The 22,955-nt window shown below is 50.2% G+C and overlaps 2 protein-coding genes across 6 annotated transcripts in view; one reads left to right on the top strand and one right to left on the bottom strand.

The window, feature by feature from the left end:
* The window catches only part of Shrm (shroom), a 444,260-nt gene that overhangs the window by 208,284 nt on the left and 213,021 nt on the right, over positions 1-22,955 (bottom strand). The gene's annotated exons all lie outside the window — the stretch shown is intronic.
* LOC149372430 (uncharacterized) overlaps positions 1-22,955 on the top strand; it is a 276,300-nt gene that overhangs the window by 226,712 nt on the left and 26,633 nt on the right. The window contains exon 1 of one of the 4 annotated variants that reach the window (XM_089566907.1): positions 4,601-6,875. The exons of the other annotated variants lie outside the window; for them this stretch is intronic. Within the exon in view, the coding sequence (XP_089423033.1) occupies positions 6,719-6,875 (157 nt within the window). The 5' untranslated portion in view covers positions 4,601-6,718. Of the gene's footprint in view, positions 1-4,600; positions 6,876-22,955 lie in introns of those variants that run through there. 4 annotated transcript variants of the gene reach the window in all.

Genomic DNA, 22,955 nt, shown 5'->3' with positions numbered 1-22,955 from the left:
GTACACTGAGGCGGTTCACACTCAGTATGGGTACAGCAGGTGCATTGGTACACCAGGCACAGTGGTCCCATCACTTGACCAATCATATGTAACCATCGTCGGCATCGGCGTTGGCGTAACACATCACGTGATCAGCGCGGAGTGATGTCACCGTTACGTGACCTGTCTCATCGGCAGCAGGAGCCGCGCCAACGCGCTCCGCACAGGTTTTGGTAGCATTTAAACGGAGACGCGAATTTCAAATAACGAAAAAAGTAAAAAAAATTCGGGCTTTCAAAAATCGAAGTATATATTTATGCGACTCGTTTTCAGCGGTGTCACGAAGTTTCCTTGAGGAAACCTGCCGGGAAGTACTCCAAAAAAGCTGTTTTATCAAGAGCGGTGGTGCATGTTGAATATCTTGAAAGGGTAGAAAAACTGGCCTTTTTTTTTTTAATCTCATTATCATAGCGACGCCGCGGCCGATCGGCGCTGGCTTCGGTTCGGCGGAAAGCTGGTTTCCTCGACTTCAGATATGGTGCCCCAGCTTGTCTCCACGTCCAGAAGCAATGATACCCCCCCCCCCCCCCATTCCCCCCCCCCCCCCCTTAAAAAAAAAGTTACAGTTTCAAGGTCTAGCCGTGTGACCGCCAAGCGTCAGCAATAACCTCCTCTTCGGTTGCCCTAACAACCGTCGGATTCTATGAGGGAGCCTCTGAAGCGGCGTCTGCTCTTGCTATCGGTTGGCTACGCTTGTTCGATCGTCTCGGATTACATTGTTTTGGCAGCGCTATAAAATAGTGGAGGTGCTGGTTTTTAGGTTCGGACTTCTGCGATCACTGACTCTCATTTAAAAAGGAACTACAAGACGGCTCATTGTTGTGGCAGCCGATAGCTTGACTGAGTGCTCCTGTGATCGAACTGAGCTCTTCAGGCTCCGGTGGCAGCTCGTGCACAGAAAGTCATTTTATCAGTGGACGCCATGGATGAGAAGCCGAATTCTTCGTGGCCTGCTGCTATGAAACAGCCAATTGCAGTCAACTGAAGAGGACATCATGCGCGGAAGGAGGCAGCCTAGTAACACTACATTTAAAAGGACGCCAACGACTACAACCCTGGCTCCTTTCAGAAGCAGTAAATGCGGCCGTCAACTTTGAATGGGTTTTTCTCAATATTGTTTTGCTCGCTTGCTGCTCATTTTGTGCAGCCAGTCTCCTTGCGACTGTTCTGTACGTTTTGACTGCAGGTGAAGACAATCTTTGGTTTTCAATTCAGCGAAGTTTAATTTTTTGTACGAAATTTTATTCTCGGTCTATAGATGTTTACGAATACCGCATCGCAAAAATTCCTAACTCAAAAGTTGGTGTTCTACAAAAAAAAAAAGAAAGGAAAACATGACGGTCGATTTGCGTAGTTAGGTCAAGTGCGAATTATGTGCGCTGGCACTTCGGTGTTTACTTTGGTTCCGGCGTTCGGTTCTATTGTTCACGGATGGAAGTTGTCCGGATAGTGATAGTGGGTTCGGGAATTGGTCATTCTCTACTTTACATATGTCCCTGGTAGTCCACATACCACTCCTGGCGCAGTGGTGCAGCGGTTAAGCGATGCGCCATCTGCCCCGCGATGCTAGGTGCTGCCGTCAATGGGGCTTGTGCGATAGAGGTTGCTCATCCCGAGCAACTTCTCGACCTCAGACATCGGGATTTTGCAATAGTCCGGATAGTTAGTGGTGCTACTACTCTCTGAAAAAAAAAAGAAAAAGACATTCAAAGCATGTCTTGAGCTGCATCATGCCTGTGGAAATGAATGCTGAACGACACTTTTGCCACATTTTGTTACATCTACAGGCTTTTCACAAGATTCAGAAGAAAATAAGTCGTAGAAAGCAATGTTCTTAAGATACACCGAAATGTCGTGTGAGTAGTCACAACATTATTTGTAATAAGTCCGAAAGCATCCATGTAAATCCATCACGTTTTTTTTTTCTTTTTTTTTCTGAAAGCCAAGCCTCCTTCAACTGCAAATCGCAAAAGCCTAAACAGCTTCGCTGATCAAAGGCATTGACGACAAAGCATAACTGTGAGGCGTTTTTTTTTTTCGGCAATCCTTAAGCAAATGATTGACAAAAGTCGAGCAAACAACGAGACGTGTGTGATGCCTCGTCGAAAGGCTAAGCGTGTGAAGCCTGCTAGGAGAAACACCGGCCGCCTAGTGGCTACAGGTACAACGCTCCACCGCAGAGGCTGAGAGCCGCGACAATCAAGTTCCTTAAATGCAAAGTCGATTTCTCCACAACGTACCTTGCTCAACCAATATCGTCCACCAAAAGATAACGAATACATTCCGATCAGTGCGCGTGCTATAGTTCTTGACACGTGTGATGCTGCCATAGGGAACAGGTCGACATCTGGTGCGAAAAGAAATCACGAGATGCGTTGCTCCCTCTACTTTAAAAACCACATCTTCGGCATTCAAGAAGGCAAGCAGTATACCGGTGAAGCTGGCTTAACAGCACAGAAAGAGGTCTTTTTCGCAATCACGGCAGCTATGTTGGTCGTCTTTATCACAGGAACGGCGCGCATTGGAGCTTATCCGCGTAAGGCGAGCGGTGGAAACGGCCGGAAGTCGAACCCACAAAGTTGTTTTCGACGCCCAAGTAACCGCTGGGCCACTGCGGCGCGCACAGCACAGATGAGGAGCTAATTTTACGCATTCATGAGGAAATGACTCCGAAGCCATTAGTGCGACGTGAAAAGATTAGCGAGTTTTAGAGAACTAATGCGTATGAATTACAATAGGGATGTTTCCAAGAATTGGTGAGCGCAACTCGTAACGCCATGAGAGCAACATTAATTTCTACAGAACTGTTTCCATTTCACGTGAAACCAATTAATGGGGAGAAGGTTTGAATTAGGGAGTAATTATGCTTTTTCACAACCACCTGAGCACAGATATACGGCTAAAAAGGAAAGCTATACAGCTTTCTCTGAAGCTTCGGAGCAGAAACAAAATTCGTTCTGCATGGTCTAGGGATTAATTTCTTTCTTTTTTTTAGAAACTCACTCGCATACGTAATTGAGATACTTTTGAGAACTAGCCGCCTCCAATTTTATTCCACAGCTTAATGTCCCGAAATGTATTGTCGTGCCCCCGAAATTCTTTGTGCTTCCTTTTTTTCCCCTTTTTAAATCACAAACCCTAATCCAGACTTCCTTCCTTCTGGGAAATGAAGCGCCGCCGGCAACAGAAACTGCGCTGTGATGAAAGAGAAGATTGGTGTACTCGCTATTTCGACATTACCAACGTTTCGCCATCACCGCTCAACCAACCGCAAGAAATTCGTGTTTTTTTTTTCTTTTGTTTTATTTTCCACGTGGAACACAATTTTTCATTACGCCCGCTGTTGCCACACAAGCCGCGCCACTACGCTGCGGCACTGTTAAACATCCATTTCACACAAAACACCCGCGTATATTTTTCAAGCGCATAAAAATAGTTTGCAAACACATCGTTTTGCTAAAATCGTGAATGCTTTTTAATTTCAGCAAAAGCATTCTTAAACAAGAAGTCGAGGGATCTTTCATCCGTTGCGATGAAAACGAAAAATCGCACTCTTTCCGCCCGTTTCGATTCCATTCAGTTCAAAACGCCTTAGGAAGGACAGCTGTCCGCGAATTGTTATAACTTGTAGTAACGGTTCGTCTGCTGCGGTGAACGTCCGTGCTTATTAAAGCGCGTTTTTCAACGTGGGCGCAAAGTGTTAGTGGCGCCACCCCGGCAAACAAACGGCGATCTTCGCCACTAAGTTGCTGGCGCCCTCAAAGGACGGCGCCACACACCGAAGGGCCACGCCGTTTGTCGGTCATTTTGAAGTTACGCGGTCGATTTGGGCCGGTGAGCTTTATGACAACGAGGAGTTCCCTAATGAGCGAGTTTGGTTAGTAGTAGTAGGACTGTTTAAAAATAATAATAAAAGGAAGGAAAAGATTTTTGCAAGCCCCGGCATCTGCCATCGCTCGGAAATAAAGGCATAGCAGGCGTACTGGAGAAATGAAATGAAAGAGGTGAGGGGAAAGGCAAAAAGGATGGAGGGGAGGCCTGTACGAAATAAAGGCATAGCAGGCAGACTAGAGAAATGAAATGAAAGAGGTGAGGGGAGAGGCAGAAAGGATGGAGGGGAGAGGGGTACAATATGCAAGTAATCTATTTACACTATGACATATGTACTGGTCGGGCGCGTGTGATGTCCACAATCAATGCGGAGAGTTCGGTTTCCAAACCGTGTTTGCAAGGCTGCGTTTGCTCCTCCCGTGATCATGTAATCCATGCGAGAGCCCAACATGTTTTAGTATCTGATCCAAGAATTTTTTAATGTGCCGCGGTGGCTTAGTGGTTATGGAGCTCGGCTGCTGACGCGAAAGACGCGGGTTCGATTCCGGCCGCGGCGGTCGAATTTCGATGGATGCAAAATTCTTGAAGTGCGTTTACTTAGTGTGCGATGTCAGTGCACGTTAAAGAACCCCAGGTGGTCGAAATTTCCGGAGCCCTCCATTACAGCGTCCCTCATAGCCTGAGCACGCTTTGGGACGTTAAACCCCAAAAAACCATCAAGTATTCTGGTTTCCTGTAGCATCTATTGTTCGCTTGTGTTTCGCCGTATCAGTCGCTGGCATGTTGTAACTCTCCCCAACCGCCAAGCACAGTAGCCGGCGATGTAGGATTCCTGTGTATGGAGCTCATAAAGGAGCACTAGCCGGCGGCTGCCGTGACATCCACTTCCCGTTATGCACGTCAAAATGGAAACGAAAATCTAAGTGTGATAGACGAGTAAGGTTTAACGATACCTTTAGGGGCATTCTCACTGCCCTCACAGGTTTCACCTTTTGAGGCAATGACGTCCCCATCAAACCTTTCGTATTCCCGTCGAAATATTTGTACCAAGCATCGAGTGCATCGACACAGAACTCCGCTCTTCAAAGGGATGCAGCATATGCTGCGCTCCTATCGCAAGCGTTATCGCATTATCACTACAGCAAACACGAACGCAGACCCTGAAGTGATCAAGCCAGGAACTTGGTCAGAAGGAACGTTGCGCTATTGAGTGACATACCTAAGCGTTGTTTGAGCGTCAGCCACAAGCTGAAAAAGAGTGTGGCCGCAAGTGCTTTTCTGTGTAATGCAATACGCTGGCGGAAGCTAACGCCAAGCAGCTGCGAAAGGTACGGGCCCAGAAGTGCGGAGTGAATTAAGAAAAAATGCGCCTTTTGGTTTGTGCACATGCAAATAAAAGCTGCTGCTTTTCCAAGTCTTGCATGCTCAATTTTAAAATAATTCGCCTTAAAACTGACTTTAAACACAGCGCCTCGTCAACAGGCGCCAGTAGCACTGCGAATGGTTTCGGAGACAATTTATAACCGAGACCGTAACGAATCTTCAATTCACTTCACGGGATTAACTAAGCCACCCAGTTCAGCTACTTCGACAGAAATGAAAAGAACGTGGAAAGAAATTAAAAGAACGCGATAGACGGGAGTACTTTACCTTACCACTGCTCCTCAGGTTGGCTAGGGGAACAGAAAACAAGAAGTGGTAAGGAAGCGGAATAAATGTTAAAGAACAATAAAGAGTACCGAACTATACCAGCCTAAAATGATAAGCAAGCCGCATTACGTTCGACGAAGGGAATGTGTCCGGTCGTTCCCGTGTTTGAAATCAAGATAGCGTTCTTCCACTTGGGGTAAGCGTGGCGCACGTTTGATAGCAGAACACGATACCGTAAAGGTCAGAACACATTTTCACTAATATTGGCCTTTTTTTTTTTGTTAAGTTGGCCGTCGTCGAAAAATCAACCAGATGATTTCACGAAGCTTCGCTCGTATGCCTGGTCGCTCTATAGCGTTCGGAAACAAAACCTCACTCTCAAATACGCAGATCGAATGCTCCGGACCCGCGGAACGTTTGTTTGAAAGCCAACGGGCAAAGCATCGCGGATGCAGCCCTCGCCTATGTGTCTCAGGGCGCAGCATTTCTCGAGGCCTGTCGCGGACTAATCCGCGGTGCGGCTCTTAATTCCTAACGTCAGATTATGCCGACCGTTACCAGCGCGACGTCAAGCACAGGTCGTCGACCGGTTTCGAAGACGCGATGCTTGTTTTTCATCCACGCGCTTTCAAAAAGCCCGGAGCAATAATACGCGAGTGCACGGGGGCCCAACTGCGCGCTCCTTTCCGATCCGACGACCGCGCGACTGAATCCGGGGCGTCCCAGGAACTCGGAAGTTCGAAAAGCTCGCTCGGCCCCAGGAAGGAGAGGAGGAGGGGGAAAAGGAGGAGAGCGGCTTTTGTTTCGAGCGTCACGGACCGCGCGTCGCGTGACACGGCGCATTGGCCGATTAATGCCAAGGAACAGAAAGAGGGGAGAAAAAAAAAGAAACCGCGGCGGCGCCCCCAGCTTCCCGCGCGCCGATGCTTCTCTAATCCCTCCCCGCCAGATTTATCACGGCACCCGACGCTAGCTGGCCCACCATGCAAATAAACGCAGCGCCAGCCCCCGTCTTGCCTCTGGACTTGTTGTTGCCTTCTCTATTGGCACGTGAGGACTTCGTCCACGCCCCCTCCTCCCTCCCGTGGCGCGGCGGCGCCCTTAGCCGACCCCGCAAACATCGACAACGCACTCAGCGGCGCGTTGATAAGGTTTTGATAAGCGCTCTCGGGGAGCACGCGCCAAACGGACTAGAGGGATGCGCTGGCGACCGACGCAACAGGCGGCGGCCGAGGCCGCAAGCGAGCTGCGAGGGGAAAAGAAGACTCTTCTCGACCAGGAGCCGCCGCTGCGGCCAACCGCCGTCCGAGCAGCGACCTTGAAGAAGATCCTTGACCGGAGACCGGGAGAGAAGGGTAGGTCGCCTGCGAAAGGACCCAGACGACGTGGTCCTGCCACCCTCTCTTCCTTCCTCCTAGGCGGAGCGATGCGCAGCCGGACGGAATTCCAGATCGGTCACAGAGCGCGAAGAAAAGTTTCCGCTCTACGATGTGACCCCCCATCCACCCCTCCACCCCACTTTCTGTACTTTTTCCTCTTTGCGGAGTGTTGTTCTTTGGCGCGGCAGCACAGCGACCGCGCCCAGATTCAAAACCGCTCGGGAAGACACAGAACTCGTCTGTCCAAAGACTAAATACCGTCGCCTGCGCTTTCTCCTCTTCACCGCTTATGACACGACCCATTCAGAGGTGCGGCGCCGGAAAGCGCCAGAGAAAGGAAAACGACGATTTCGAAACGTATAGTCTCCCTCCTTCCTCCTGCTCTTCTGAAGGCGGAGGAGGAGGTCGAATACGACGACCAAGCGGCTCTTTGCAGATTGGAACGATAAGGCCGCCGCGCTTCCTTTCCGCTCCTTGCAAGAAAGAAAAGAGGCCCAACTCCGTTTTCGAAACACACGAAGAAAGTTCGTGCCTCGTCGTAGTAAGGTTCGCGGTCGCGTGCGCAATGTCTTCGGGCGAGCGCGCGCAATGACCCGGCGAGGAACGAAAGCCGCGGGCGCGGCGCGCGTGACTGCCTGATCGCGATCTCGAAAGTCGCGAGTCGCCCATGCACTTCTCTCTCCGTGGGCGTGCTCGCGAGCAGTCGCAGAGAGCCGACCACACTCACTCGGCCCCTGCGCGCGACTCGGCCGACGCCAGGGAAGACGCAGCGACCCGAGACGCCAACCATTGCCCAACCTGGGCGATATGTCATTACGGCAGCGCACGTTCGACACGTTTCATGCCCATACGACCGCGCCGGTTTCGTAAAAACAGGCGCGCGCGCGCGCATGCACCAAAAGCGAGACGATGCGAGAAAAAAGCCCCGTTTTACCTATAGAAGGATCTTTCGATGCTTTGGGAACGAAGAGCTCGATTTTACACGAACGGAGACATGCTGGCGTTGGTCGTAATTAATACCTTCAGAATTGCACACAGAAGCAATAAGGCTCTGCCGCTGCTTCCTTGAAAAGGAAGCTTGCCCTTCCAGTGGTTAGCATCAAGCTCGAAACTAAACACCTGTGACAGCACAACCCCCCCCCCCCCCCCCCCCCAACCCCATCGACTACACGAATGAGCAGGCTAATGAGGAAACATAGACCTAAACTTAATACAAAACTGTTAGTTAAACGCATATATTAACGCTTTGCTTCGTCTATGCTTTTTCTTCCGCTTCGCTTTGCTCCGTTATAAATAGTATGAATCAACGACTTTGCTTACGTTTCTAGACTGCTAGGATATAATTTGGTAAACGTACTCACAAATTAAGTGTGATACAAATGCCCCACATATGCGCAGGTATAAGACGAAACTGAAAAGTCGGAATTCCGGTAGTGAACGACCACCTGTGAAGTGGGCGTGTACACGATTGAAAGAAAGAAAGAAAGAAAGAAAGAAAGAAAGAAAGAAAGAAAGAAAGAAAGAAAGAAAGAAAGAAAGAAAGAAAGAAAGAAAGAAAGAAAGAAAGAAAGAAAGAAAGAAAGAAAGAAAGAAAGAAAGAAAGTACGCTACGTCCAACATCTCCCCTGCCCATTTCTTTGTTTGTTTTTACGAAACTGCCAGCGCCAAGACGAAGGAAGATATCAAGGACTTCAGTCCATCTGAAAGTCTCAAGATCACCTGAGCCTTTCACACACTAAATAACTGCACAGCTGCGGCTGTTTTCGCCTAAACAAGGCCAGTAACCTGCAGGACGCCGTAAACCTATGTATGGTGGGTGCCATATTAAACGTTTATTCTCCATCTCACCGCACGCACTGTCGTGACTCAAAGGATGTGACTGCAAGAACGAATGCAACTACTGCGTCATGCACTCCCCATGCGCGGCCTTCCTGTCTCCCAATAGTACTCCACTATTGGAGGGCGGCCCGAGAAAGCAGGCTCTTCATATAACCTATGACAGCGGCCTAGTTATCCCCGGGCGCAACGCAGTTGTAAGGCTGCTGTTAAAAATCATAGCGTTTCTTTCAGCTTACCGTGCTGCAGGAACTAGTGGCCAAATATCGATGACAAAACACTCTGTCGCAATAGCCTGCGTACGCTTCCTTTAGAGCGCTCATCGACGCTTTCAGCGCGAGCGTTCAAGGATGAATGTCTACCGCGATCCGCGTCCGCGAGGAGCCGTCTGCGCATGCGCGGACGCCGGAAAGCTTGGTCAGGTGACACTCCGCGAAAGAGGATAGTTGTTACGTGTCGCATATGACGCGGGAGCAAAACCAGAACGCGCGCTAGGCTTATGCATACGGGCAATGCAAACAGACATGCAGTCATTGCGGAGCTTGTCGCGTCGCACACACACAGGAACGAAACGAATATGACGCCGCGAGTGAAACGACTCAGAGAAGAATAAAGTACAAACTGCAAAACAAAAAGCAAGGAGAGAGAGAGAGAGATCTAAAGCGCAGTGGAATCCGCAGTGCGTTGCACGGAGCGACATAATGGTACGAAACAGCTGACGCCTTCGTCTCGTTCGTTATGCAGATGTCTTTGAGTGATTCAAGGTTAAAGAAAGCGGAGCTGTGCTTCGCCGTTGCATTTTTTCCTCGCAACGAGCCACTGACGCGTTGAGGTGTGACGCGGATGTCTCACGCGCCCGTCTCCTCCCTGTTGTGACCTGTATACACCGCTCGTTGTTGCTGTCAGCGTCCTCCACGAATGTTCGAACCAGCCACCTACAGCTCGCCGCATTTCAATGGACCACGGTGGAAATTTGTCGGCATTACTCATTTTCTCCCCCCTTCTTCCAGTTAAGCTAGTACTGTGAATATCAATTACGAGCCAGAAATGAAGTATGTAGTTGTTCTGCTGCATGAACCGAATTCGAACACACTATCCTTAAAGATCTCACTACTTCACTGTTCCCTTCCTTGAAGGCTACATGATGTTAGACATAATGGACCGGTACGACACCATCAGTGCTTCTATTCTTTCTCTCAGAATTTGTGCAGGCCTTGGCTTTCTGGTGAGTGTATGATCCTCAGTACTGGTGGCATGGCACTACAGATTTGCACAGAGACGGTCGGAATTTGTGTTATCCAGCCGTTTGCGGATGTTACTTTTCTATTAGCAGGCAGCCTCCGCAAGAAGTAGGCAAAGATGGCAAAAAATTAGCAGTTTGTCGCGGCTAAAGAACGATTTCACAAATCAGCGACTGCACGCATAGAACACAAGCCCCCTGCAATGATGCTGTCCCTACAGAGCCTCTTAGAGGCTTAACGCAAAAGTGAACTTGGAAGCAATACCAAACTGTCATTTTTAATTAGTTAAAATAATCAGCCCGCAATGACAGTGCAGTGGCGCTCGGCTGCTGATCTCAATGTTGCGGGCTCCATTCCAGCGGGCGCGACTGCATTTCAGTGGAGGTCAGCTGGAATTCTTTAGCGCACCCCGAAATTTCAGTACCAGAAGAGTTTTCATTTCAATGGAGCCGAAATGCAAAACTGCTTTGGTACTGATATATCAGGACACGCTAAAGAACAAGAGGCACTCCAATACGGCATGTTTCGTTGCCCATAATGTAGCTGTGGTGCGCGAAATTCATTAACATACCGTATTTACTTGAATGCAACGCTTTTTTTTTAAACTGACAGTAGGAGTGATCGAGAAGCCAGCCCTCACGTTCTAAGTGAATTTTATGCAGATGCAGTTGTGAAGACTATACCGTTTGTACTCGCATATTGGTCCATCCGTCTTATAGGTTAACTCCATACATAGGGAACCTGGAAAACTGTTGGAATGCCGTATAGGTCGACCAGCGGCAACTCAGAGCCGAAAACATTAAACTAAACTGACCGGCACAGGGCCTTCATTTCGTTCTATAAAAGTCCGACAGACTCCATCATCGTCTACAGCGCCGCTGACGTCGTACGATAACGGCAGCAGCGCTCAACGGCTGCACGAAAAGCTTGGCTTTGCCATCGTACACGCAGTGCACACCTGTCGCTTTCCTCGCGCACTTTTCAGCAACATCGAACTCTGCCTACGGTCACACAATTTTCCTACGCCTGCCCACTTAAGACGACGGTTCGCTTAAAATGCTGCCGAGAACGGCCACCGACATTCAGGAATTTTCGTTTTACGACGACGTCTTTAAAGAGTCAGGCTAAGCACTCATCTTAGTATTGTCCTTATCGGAGCATCTTCTTGGCAGCACTCGCAAAAGAAAGAGTACGTGAACTCTTCGCACAGTTACAGTAGAGGCAACTCGAAAGTGGCCGTGGCCGCCTTACTATCACGACGAGGCGATGGTACATTAGGGTAAATACGGTATAATATAACCCAGCGGGCCGAGCCTCACAGCGTCTTTGAAGAACGCCGCGCTGATGGGCCTCGCATACACTTCGGCCAGTAAGTAGACCCTGATTTACACTGAAACGCTCCCGGGATGCTATTTTCCTGTGTCTAAACTCGTTACCACGTCCGAAAATCAAACCAGTTATCTCGCACTAACGCACAAAAACGACAGAGTCACTGTGCCACCGCGACGAAGGAGATTTTAGACTTTCACGGCGGCGGAATGCGCGCCCTCATGAGCTCCGGCTCAGTGAGCGAAGTAGGCTCGTATGCGTGCCTGCAGCATTAGTGCCTGCAACTGGTGTCGGTGTTTGCGGCGGCCGAAGGGAAAGGGGCCGGGAGGCCAAGGACGCGACCGCTGACGTAACAAAGGAGGACAGCGCGCGCTCCACTGGCGAAACGAGCGGCCTGCGCGACGACGCGCACTTAAACGCGGCTTCACTCTTTCTTCTTGGGTAACCGCCAGCGGCTCTGGTTCCGCGATAGCGGGCTTCAAAGGGAGACCGCGACAACACTTAGCGGCAGCCCGCTCCAGCGAAACCAATGCAGGGGGAGGAGATTGGAAGTGCTCCAGTTCCTTGGGCGACCAATTGGAATATGATGATGTTAACTGGGTGGACGCGGAGGAAATGAGTGTTTTTCTATCACTCGACAATCTATTCCAGTTCGGATTCTATTCAAATTCTAATTCACATTCTGTTGTTACTCCAATTCCATTCGTAATAGCTTTTTTATGCATTTTTACTGAGTTAATCTTAGTCGTTTCCGTTTTGTTCAGTAATTTTTTGTCGGCCTCTCCGTCCTCTCGCCTACAAGCGGAGAGCGGGATGTCCCTCTCTCCACCTGCTAGAGTTCGCAGACAGAGGCTTCACACAGACGCCACATCCATGATCCACCAGACAGTTTTCTCCTGCATGGCACTGTTATCTCCTTAAAATAAACTCACGAAGTGTTGTAGCGTCAGGTATTACAACGTCAGCTGTAATACTTCCTAGATCCCTGTAGATCTCGCGGTCGTGGTCTGCTTGAAATGACGTTATCACATAGCACGGTCGCATTTATTAACTGCGTTATGTGGCCCATCGATCGTGAGACCGCGACCACAGTAGGTCATGTGACCTTACTATGTAACGACGTTGTTTGACGCGGACGATGACCACGAGACCATTTGGTCCATTAGTTACCTGATTGAATCATATAACCAGTCATTGCCAATGGGTCGTGTGATCGACTGATCATTCTGCAAAGGTCACGTGACCCCTTGCATAATATCATTACCTCCTTACACACGGCTATGTAAATGCGCTTCAATCATTCCTTTTTCGCTCCACAGCAGTTATGCCAGGTCATTAATATATCGAAATGCATGTGCCTGCCGTCATTTTTCTCGAGTTCGTTTGCCCTTTGATTCTGTGGTGGTTTACCTTTGGGATTGATTTGAACAGTTTCAAATGTAAACTGCGGTGAAAGAAAATAAGGAATAGATAAAGCAAAACGCCCCGTTAGATGAATAGAAATAAGTATTCTGGTCGCAGTTTGACTCGAAAACATGACCATCGACACCTTGAGGAAGAAAAGTGTGCATGCAGGGCTGACGCGCACAGTGAATTCGTACAGAAATGCAGCGATAAAAAAGCCTGCTGGGTACTCAGTATGCGTCGTTTAAGGAAATATTTCCCACACAGGAGTTTCTATTCGTCGTACTATAACCTGTCCCAGCCACGACGACCGCATTTCGATAGAGGGAGGCGAAGTGACGGAAACATTAGGGTAGGGATATTTCAGTGCACGTGATCGAAATCAGCACTGAATTGCATTGCACTGATTTGTACCGAATTGCAGTACTATTGCATGTACAAAAACAGCTGACAGGGCTATGTAAAAATTCATTTCATAATATCATCGCCCTGATTACCAACCACCAAGCACCGCGATTCGATGAAGCCGAAACTCAATAATAGCCGTATGCTGAGAAATCGCCGCACATTAAGGAACCTTAAGTAGCCAAACTAAAACGCGCCTTGCCTCATTGCTCTTAATGTTGGATGGCGCAGTGAAATTAATCGATCGACCAACAGTTACCACCAAAGCCACGTGAAAAGTAGAAAGACTCAGGGCCCCTCAACTTAAGCATCAGTCAAAAAGCGTTCCACAGCGTTCAAGGACCGACTCTCCGCAACATCTTATTCGGGACCTGCATCACAGGGACCGCCCGGGGCGTTGACGTTCTCGCGCAAAGCCGGCACGCATTGCGTGCGACGTTCATTGCCGCTAGAGCGTCCATACGAATGACGTCATCGCGGAGGCGGCAGCGTCGCTTTTTTGCTTCTCGTCTTTGTCCCCCCTTCGCCCGCTCCTTTAATACTCCCGGCACGCAAAATGCGTTCGCGGCGAAACCCAACACGAACATCGCGCGACGCGGATCGCGTGGCAGCTGCGCGGAAACCCCGAGAGAGGCTGCGCGGCTGCACGCATTCCGAGCGCATTCCACTTGGCGGGCGGCTGCGCTGCATCTATCATCCGGCTCTTCCCGCCAGGCGCCCGGATCCACACACAGTGCGCTGTATACGCAAACATCTCTACAGAGTGCGCCCCGTGAAAACCGTGCACCGTTGTGCAAGCCATGCAACGTCGCTATAACGAAGTTGAAGGGGTCTGGCGACTACTTCGTTACAGCCGTAGCTTCATCACTGCCCGTCTTGACTGAGCTCCAAAGAGGAATCGTCATTTCTTCGGTTTATTCATTATTTCGTTATAAACGTTTTCGTTATAATTAGGTTCGAGTGTAGTATCAGATCAAGTGTCCGAAAAGCAGAACTGCGGCTAAAGTGCGAATAGAGAAGCTGCAAGGGACGTTGCGGACGCCATTATTATGCACCTCATGGACATCGTCCACAAAATTCACACGGTGCGGCCGCCGGTGAGCGAATAAGACAAACACGCAGATTTTCGCCGCGCTTCTAATTCGCCATTACGGCGTACACTGTGGCGCCGGTGCAAGCAATCTCGTTGCCGGCGCCTGAGCAGGACGGCCAGTCGTCGATTAAAGCGATTAGTCGACTCGTTAGCTAACTATTATATGTCCACGACACGCTGGTAAAGCACGGACTGTCGTTTTGAGAGCGGCCTGTCCTTGCGAATTCTGCACCCGATTCCCTCACGCTATGCGCTCGCTTTGACGATGCTGCATAGTTTTCCTGGGGAAGAGTGTATAAGGAGAAGGAAAGGCAGGGGGAGGGAAGAAGTGTAGTGGGAGAGACCCCGAACTGGAAGCAGCGCGGAAGAGCAGTGACAGGGGTCTTCTGGACAGCGTAGGTCGACACGCGAAACTCGTTGCGAAGGCGAACCCCCGGCGCCGCGCATCGTCAGCCTGCTGGCTGCGTGCTTCTCTTTGGGACGCACAAAGGGGGTCCTCTGTGTGCTCGCGCGCCGTCGTAGAGGCGTCGGAGCGCGCCGGCGTCGTCCAGATAGCGACGGCATAGCGGCAGCAGCGCGATACGCCAGGAATCCCGACCGCGAGCCAGCGACGTGCCTCTCGCGACGACTGCTTTCCCGAGACATTGAACAGCACGGAGGAGGCGAGAGAGGAAAATGCGGATATGTGTGAGCGTGTGTGTTTCGTACACTGCGCGAGGCTGCGCTGCATATTATAAAAAACAAACAGCCATAGGAATACGGCACAAAACGTGTCTTGCAAGTATTTCCAGCGATTCCAGAAAAAAGGGGGGTTCGTAAATTCACGACCCAGGAAGTGGTACCTCCCCTCCTCAGTGAGACAGAAAAGAAAGAGACAGGCTATAAAGTGGCCTTTACAGTTTATGTCGCTTTATTCGACATTTGTCGCTGTTATACCGTCGTTCAGGCGAGTGCAGTAGCCGCGCTAAAATCCTAAAATATCGACGCACGAGCGACTAGTCGAGTTGAACGTGTCGAGATACTCGCCGCTTACATGGCGACTTCCCGGTATAGCTCTCAAGAGTTGGCTCTTGAGCAGGCTTTATCTGCGGTCAGAGGCGTGCGATAAAAAGCTACAAAGTGTGTACGGGGGGATTACGTAAATGGCCCGATTGGGGATACCGGGTATACAAGGAACCGCCCACACGACAGACAATGTATACTCTTCGCTCTACACTAAATATGAGGGCAAGTTTCAGTCCCACGCAAAGAAAAAAAAAAGGAAATTTAAGCGAGATGAACACAGATATCCCTATAGAATACATTTGTCACACTTCTACAACAGCGCGCACGAACATGCGCGGGGGCGTAACATCATACCTGTCTGTGATTGCATAAAAGATCAGCTTGCGAGCGAAATTACGCAGTCTCTACCAGTGTTTCATTCATTTTCTCGTATGTTTCACACTACGTCTGCTGTTGCATTGTTATGCTTGGCGGAAATGCTGAGAGGAAAAAAAGAAACCTGTGGAAAATAGAAGCTTACATCAACACCTAACGCATTAATTAGCAAGTTTTTATGGGGCTATACGCGTGGAACACAGAGAGTTTTAGCGAAGTGCGCGACAACCTAGCAGATACTGCAATGTCGAGCAGCCTTGGGCACATGAAACGTAAAGAATTGGTCCAATGCATGCAAAACTGGAGTTAGAGCAGAGCATGGCAGAAGAGAAAGCGCGCTGATTAAAACTGTACTTCCATTTACGCTGAGTCCCAAGTGTGCCGCTCACTGGTCGTTGGCTGACGTCAAACAGAGACGCTTCACATTACAATCTCTGCAAGCTTTAGAACTTGAGCTGACTGTCTGAAAGGCACATCTTCCACGTCACTTTTCAGCACGTACCTCTTTTCCCTCCATATTCAGACAAAACAAAGGAAGAAGTTTGCACTGAATATTACCCAGGCGCGTACAGGTTATGCAGCTATCTGTTTATGGAACGGAACCAAAAGGCCAGCCGCACAGAAACGATATCCCCATGTGCGCGCTACTTTGTTAGGGTGCCTCTTTCATAACAACCGTTTGATTTCGCGCTACGCCGAGGAGCTTCGTTTAATCAGCATGAGCTTGTTTGCACCCCCTACTGCATACGCTGAAACCGGGAGACTTACCCCCATCGCCGCAGCTTTCATCTTGGGAAGAGTAGCAACAGGTGCCGCACAAAACAACGCGATTACGACAGCTGGCTGCCAAGGTGGGCGGAGAGGGGGAGTGGGTGAGGGAGGATGCTAAATAACCAAACAGTACAAGATGGTGCCCGCAAAAGAAAGAACGACAAGGAAAAGAAAACAGAAGCCGGTTTCTCAGCCAGTGGGGTCGACGGTGTGAGGAGGCGCGTCAGGCCACCAGAGGATGACTCATGCCGAACGCTCGCCAGGCCTGCCTTGCCCCCCAGCAATGCTCTCCAATACCCCTCCAGGCGAACCTCCTCGGGGCGAGATGTTTGTCCCACCGGCGAAACCGAATTCCAGTATACCACCGCCGAACTTTGCTCCGCTTGAGCTGCAGTTGCATAGCGTGCCCTTGCGCCTAGGGCGTAGCCGCAAACGAACACCGCCGCCGCGCGTTCGAAAACCTTTGCAGCGTCAACAAAGACGTCCGGCGTGACAGGCAGCTGGCGTGGCGTGAAGCTTTGCGACACGCCTCACCGCGCGCCTTGCAGTGCGGTGACTTGGTGGCAGACTAGACAGGGAAAGGGGGAGGGGGAGATTGCTTTGCGGGAATGAAAAGCCATGCAACTCGGCGGAAGAAGTTGAATCATACACACGCCCAGAAACGCACGCGAAGCCGTTTCATGCAAAGCTGCGCGAAATATAGAGCAACACAGAGGAGAAATAGTGAGTGGTCGCGTTTGCGTGCGAAGTCGAGGTAACTTGCAGGTAACGATTCGAACCGAGCGGCGCCGAACAGAACGTAACGATTTGGCCGTGGCCAGGCTTTGCCAGACAACATCAGTGCGACACTCCCTGCCTTTGACATTCAGCGGCCGCGCGTATGGTTTGCGAGCAGTACATGCGCCGAGTATGAGTCACCTTTATTGGTTTGCGCTGTATGACATACTCGGCTGCCACCATGCTGCGCTTGTTGACCGACATGCCCATTGCGATATTGCATACTGAACCACCTGTGCAAAGTGCGAACGTGACGATAAACAAACAAAAAACAAAAACTTCTCAAACTTTTCACCCTCTACACCTATCCCGCGAAGTGACAGTTGCAGATGTACCAACTGGATTGCCCTGCCCGAAGACAGTGGTCAGCATTTCAGCATTTCAGTGGTCAGCATTCCGACATCATGCATAGCGATCTGCGCTATACCTACTCATTTGAGCGCCGTAGAACCGTAGAACCTGCAAAACAAACCAGTCGAGAGAATATTCTTACCTGCAGTCGATCACCAAGTTGTCCTTTTGGTATCCAAATATCGCTCGCAGTCTTCCGGATCAAACTAAAGGACCGTGAAAGCACGGAGAGCGACTGCTGCGCACTCACAAAACGCAGTATCGTGGAGACAGTCGGGAAGACCTGGCTGACGCAGTCCCTCACGTCACTGTCAGCAGCACACAACACTACGGCGTGCACCTCACACTCCCTTCAGCCTCTCGGGCCGAACTCGAAACACAGGTTGGAGAAGTGACGACGGGACGGTGCTCCGCTCCGCACGAGTCGCGAGTAGACACAGCTGCGTCTTACTAGGTGGACGAGGCAACAGCCGAACGGGGTTTTCCCCGCTTTGGCGAGAAGAGGACTGCCGCCAAGAGAAGCGGCCGTCCGAAGCGCAACGGGACGCGTAAGCAAGCGCTGCTGCGTCCGCGCGGGAGGGCGGGGGGGAAGCAGAGGGCTCCCCCTCCTTCCTCAACTGCGAAGAGGCGAAAAGCGGGCCGCCCAGCCGCGAGACTAAAACAAGACGCGGAAAGAAAAATAGGAGGAGCGGGGGCGCACCCGGGTCGCCCATCCCTCCTCGCCGTGCGTCTCGTCAGCCGACGCCGAAGTCCGATGCCGAAGTTCTGCGTCATCGTGGGGGCCGCCGCCTTCCCGAATCCGCAGCAAGCCACCGAACTCCGCAAGCTCTGCACGTAGCCTCCTTCTTTTCCTCCGACGAGGATTAGACGGCGACTCGGACTTGAGTTGGCTATAAAATTAACTCTGTTTCTTTTTCAGCCTCTACTTCTCTGAGTGCCGTGTGGAGCGTGGCGGATGTCACCTTGCCACTTGACACTGATTTCGGGAGATGGAATGCGGTGGGAGAGGGGGGACGATTGCAGGATTCTTCGCGTGCCGCAATACTACCGCTCTCCTCAGAGGAAGAAATCTTCTCAAGGAACACTAATCAAGGCAGAACCTATAGAAACAAGTTCAATCCCCCCTTCTCTCAACGCAATCCAGAGTGAATGCCCAGTTTTCGCTTCCTATCTTCTCCCTCCCTTGCTCTATCTCCTCTCTCTCTCTCTCTCTCTCTCGCTATCTGTTCGAAAATACCGCCTCCATAGAAGACGTGCTTATTCGCGATGAATAAGACGGCGGAGGAGGCGCCGGATCACTTGAAATCGCGTTCCTGTTCTCCGTTACTCTCAGAACACCGCGTAAGCTGATACGGGACGAATAAATATATATGTTGCCCCAAGCCAATAACCTTTACACGCGGGATTTTCCACATCGTTTCAGACAACTTCTCGGCGCCAACTGTATGCCCATTTTAGCTGCGCCTGCCTTACACTGCGTCTGAAAATGAGGTGCTTTAACACTGGGGGTGCTGGCTTGGTTGATGACGTTATCAGTGACGCAGATGAGCAAACGAGGCTCTCGGAGAAGGAAAGCTGGTAGGACCCGGATAAAAAATTAAGACTTTCCACCGATAATGCTGCGGCCGCGTCGCCTACCAGATAAGCGCAAAGAGCTTTCGCAGTAAAAAAAATGCCGAAACAAACGCATTCCAAAACTCATTTCCCCCAATTGTTCATAAGCTTCCATGCAGTAATTTCGAGGCTATCCTCTTTTTCCTTCCTTCTCATTACATCAAGCAAACCTGCATCAAGCTAACCTGGATTACAAGAATAACCTGTCCTCCCACATACGTGGACTATAAAGCACTGTTACGGTACGCGTAGCTATGCACTGCTCTTTATTGTTATCATCATCGCCGCCAGCCTAACTACGTGCATCACAGCCCAAAAGCTTATCCCAATTAACCCAGTTTATTGTTATAGAATCGTCCATAACCAATAATGTCATGCAAGTGATCAGCTCTACGCAGATTTGTCTAGCCATTTTCCTCCCGTAAAAAATCTGTCATGGAAGCCCTAGAAAGTATTTATTCATTTAATAGTGACGTCTGTAGAAGCAGCTCTGCAGAAAGACCCGTAACGCGCGCACACGCTTCAACCTTCGAGAGTGCCTCGGCGGCGGTGATGTCTCAGCTGGCCTTCGTTACCGCGCACTTGGAACGCAGCCTTCATCTCACTCACACAGGCTGCTCTGAACACACGAAGCAGGCACGTCCGATTTGCGCCAGCACAGCACAGCAGCGCACGCTCGCCTCGTTGCGCCCAGAGCATCTGCTTTTGTCGTCCCGCCTCTCTCCCGAAACGCTTTCTTCGTCGAGCGCAAAAGCGTTTCTTTGCTTTACAGCGCGAACTCTTCCCCGCGGGAGCAGTTTTTACGGCGCAGGAACAGAGAGCGGAGCGCGGCAGGAAAGAAGAAAACCAGAACAAAAGAAAGAGATAGATGGAAGGAATGCAAAGGAGAATTGTACGGTGTTTAGTCTGAGCCGCTCGGAAGAAGAACAAAGCCATGCACCAAAAGGTGACCGGTGGACCGAGTCGAGAAGGTGAACAGCCCGAAAGGCAAACACGAAAGCCGTGAGGGAAACGACTTTAGCTGCGAACGCTGCGAAAACGACAGCGGAGGGGGAGGGGGTAAAGAAAAGCGAGAAAGAGGTGCACAGAAACCGACGCCGTATGCACAGCTACGGGCTACTGGAAAATGTCATCCCTGTACGATACGCATCTTAACTGCACCCAGTCGCTTTCGCACTCGAGCGTGCAAGTTACAACAAAGCTTTTCCACCGCCACCACCACTACTCCTCGCTTTCAACCGAGCTCACAGAAGCAACGTGGGCCGGGTGGGATTAATTCCACAAGGACTGAATGTCTTTGTCGGTTGAAACACTTCCGGCCCGATTAAGAAAATCGAGCACGGGTCACCCCTGCGGCGGAGGTCACGAGATTCCTTGGACTTAATAACGGTCACTGCCTATAGGCGCTTTATCCAATGCTCAGCGATTGCTGTTAATGCGGAAGCACTCTCATCCGTGCACTTCGCATGCGCATGTTGAACTTGCATTACAAAAAACGAAGTGCATGTCAGCCGTTGGCTCTTGTGAATGGACCGTAATTTCTTCACCGCAACAACACTTAAATGCTGAATATGGTCCACAAATCAGGCACATACCTGAGACCTGACTGATCTACATGGCTCTAAACACAGCCGCCTATAACAGTCAATAGACAACACCTGTTGTCACCATCTGGAGTCCAAGTCTTGGGGGAACTTTAAGAGAAGGCATGAAGCCTCCTTTCTACATGACTGTTTTTCGAATATCCCTTATTAGACGCTTTTAGCATACCGGGGACCTATTAACAGAGACGTATACAGGTTTACCGGACGCCTCCTCACTCCCTTCTGGCGCAGAGGCATTCAATTGCGTGATGACAATGGTGACTGCTAATTCTGAGCCCTCGCCTTTTTGTGATAAGCCACAAAATGGTGCCAGTTTTACGGATAAGCCACAATACGGTACTGTTTTTTTGTCTGCATTTCAAGTGTCCATCGTAAATAACACAACGTCTCACTGCCTTGCTTTTACTTAACTTATGCACTTCGCGCAGAACAGCCGCACATATCGAATCCCCCCCCCCCCCCCCCTCCCTCCAACATACCGTTCTAATGAAACAAACCTCTGGCTTCACTAGTGTCGATCAGAGCTACCAAGAGGGAAACCTCTCGAAGAGCGAAAACAAGCCAGCGTGGCAACGTACAGCCGTAAAATATGTAGCAGCGGCATAACTCCGACACTCAAATGGTCATAACCACTGCGCACCAGCATTTCAATCAACCATTAAAACCAAGGCCATAGTTCGCCCACGTACTTCCCACGCTCCAAAATTCACACTTAAACGAAACCATTCGGCGTTCCGCTGTAACTTCTGCTAAGCGAATTCAAGAAACAAGTATATAAGATCTCAGAAAAGCACGCGACGAGGGTGCGGCCCTCGCGGAGATTATTTAACAAGAACCGCAGGGTGGAGGGAGGCCAAAGTCCGGAACGTTCTCATTAGCTGGTCATCGATCTTGCCGCGCTTTAACGTCGGTCGGCGTCAAAGCGAAACCCACGCAATACCGGGAGCGGCGCCGAGACACACTGCGGCAGCGCTGCCGAGACACGCAACGGAGGCAAACGCGCGGTTACTCGCGTTACTGCGCGGTTCAACGAGCGTGGCCCACGACCACTGCACGGCACATCTGCGAAGCGTGTGCGCGATCCTGCAGAGCGAAGCACGCCTGCTGTCGCGGGTCCAGTGAGACCGAGGCACTGGCCGCAGTTTCTTATGATAGGAAATTTGGAACTTGCTTTCGACTACCTTGGCCGTACAGCAGGAAGTGGTGAACGGCCAAGAGAACGGTTGCATCACAGCTTTGATGCGAAAGACTGGGAGGGCATACAATTGAAGCTGAATACGTCGTCGGTTTGAAACCCTGTCGCAAGCTACCCTCCATATTGACTAGTACATGCTAGCTAAAAGCAACGAGATATCGTATGACACACCCGGAACGCTGTGCGATAAATGGTGCCACATTGACGGTGGTCAGTGGCGAGTATATACAAACCAACAACATGTATAAGATTTTTTGAAGTGGCGGTGCTCAGCTTCCTGCGCGTGCCATACCGCCACTTGATGACGTCACCCTATTTCCTAGCCATCACTGTGATTTTGTGTACCATCTGGAAGTACACACACACATCGCCGGATTTTCTCGTAGTGGGACTAGTAATGCTTTCGATAGAAAAGCCCGTGCATTCAAGAGCTCCCAGGAACAACATATACAATGTTCGTGAGACCGTTCACACCACAGTAAGTCCCATTACAACTACATCTGTGAAAGAACTGCATTCGCTGTGCTTTTCAACGCTCCTGTTTACCAAACTAAAACGTGTATGAAGAGATTGAACTCACGCAGCCTAATCTAGGCTACTGGAGAATCCAGTTGCGAACTTGTCTGTTTATTTCGCTCGGTATAGACCTTTCAAATGGAAGCTCCCTACCGTCGCCATATTGCTCGCTGGGCTGTAGTGTGCACGTGACGTCAGCACAATGGAATTGGCAACAGAACAGGTTTGCAATAGCGTTTCGACATCTGCCTGGCCCGATGAAAAAGTCTACAATTTGCCCTCCAAACTCTGGGTATAAAGGTATAGGAAGCCTAAAACAATCAATCGACCAGAACGGAAAGTTTTCTTGACTGCCTTGTGGCAAATAAAGCGAGAGAAAGAACAGTGTAGCCGAGGACGAATGATAAGGGAACAAAGCGAACCTTGACGTCAAATAATTGGTTTTCCGAAAACACCGAATTCATATCCGAGACGCCATGCGTCAACATATTTACAACAGATCAAATGTGACCTCATGAGTGTACCAAAAGTGCATTACAC

The sequence above is a fragment of the Amblyomma mixtum genome, chromosome 1, assembly GCF_055824585.1.
Source record: "Amblyomma mixtum isolate Tamu chromosome 1, ASM5582458v1, whole genome shotgun sequence".
NCBI classification, from domain to species: Eukaryota; Metazoa; Arthropoda; class Arachnida; order Ixodida; family Ixodidae; genus Amblyomma; species Amblyomma mixtum.
The sequence above is the reverse complement of the archived record's forward strand: the minus strand, read 5'-3'. Positions and strand labels throughout refer to the sequence as shown.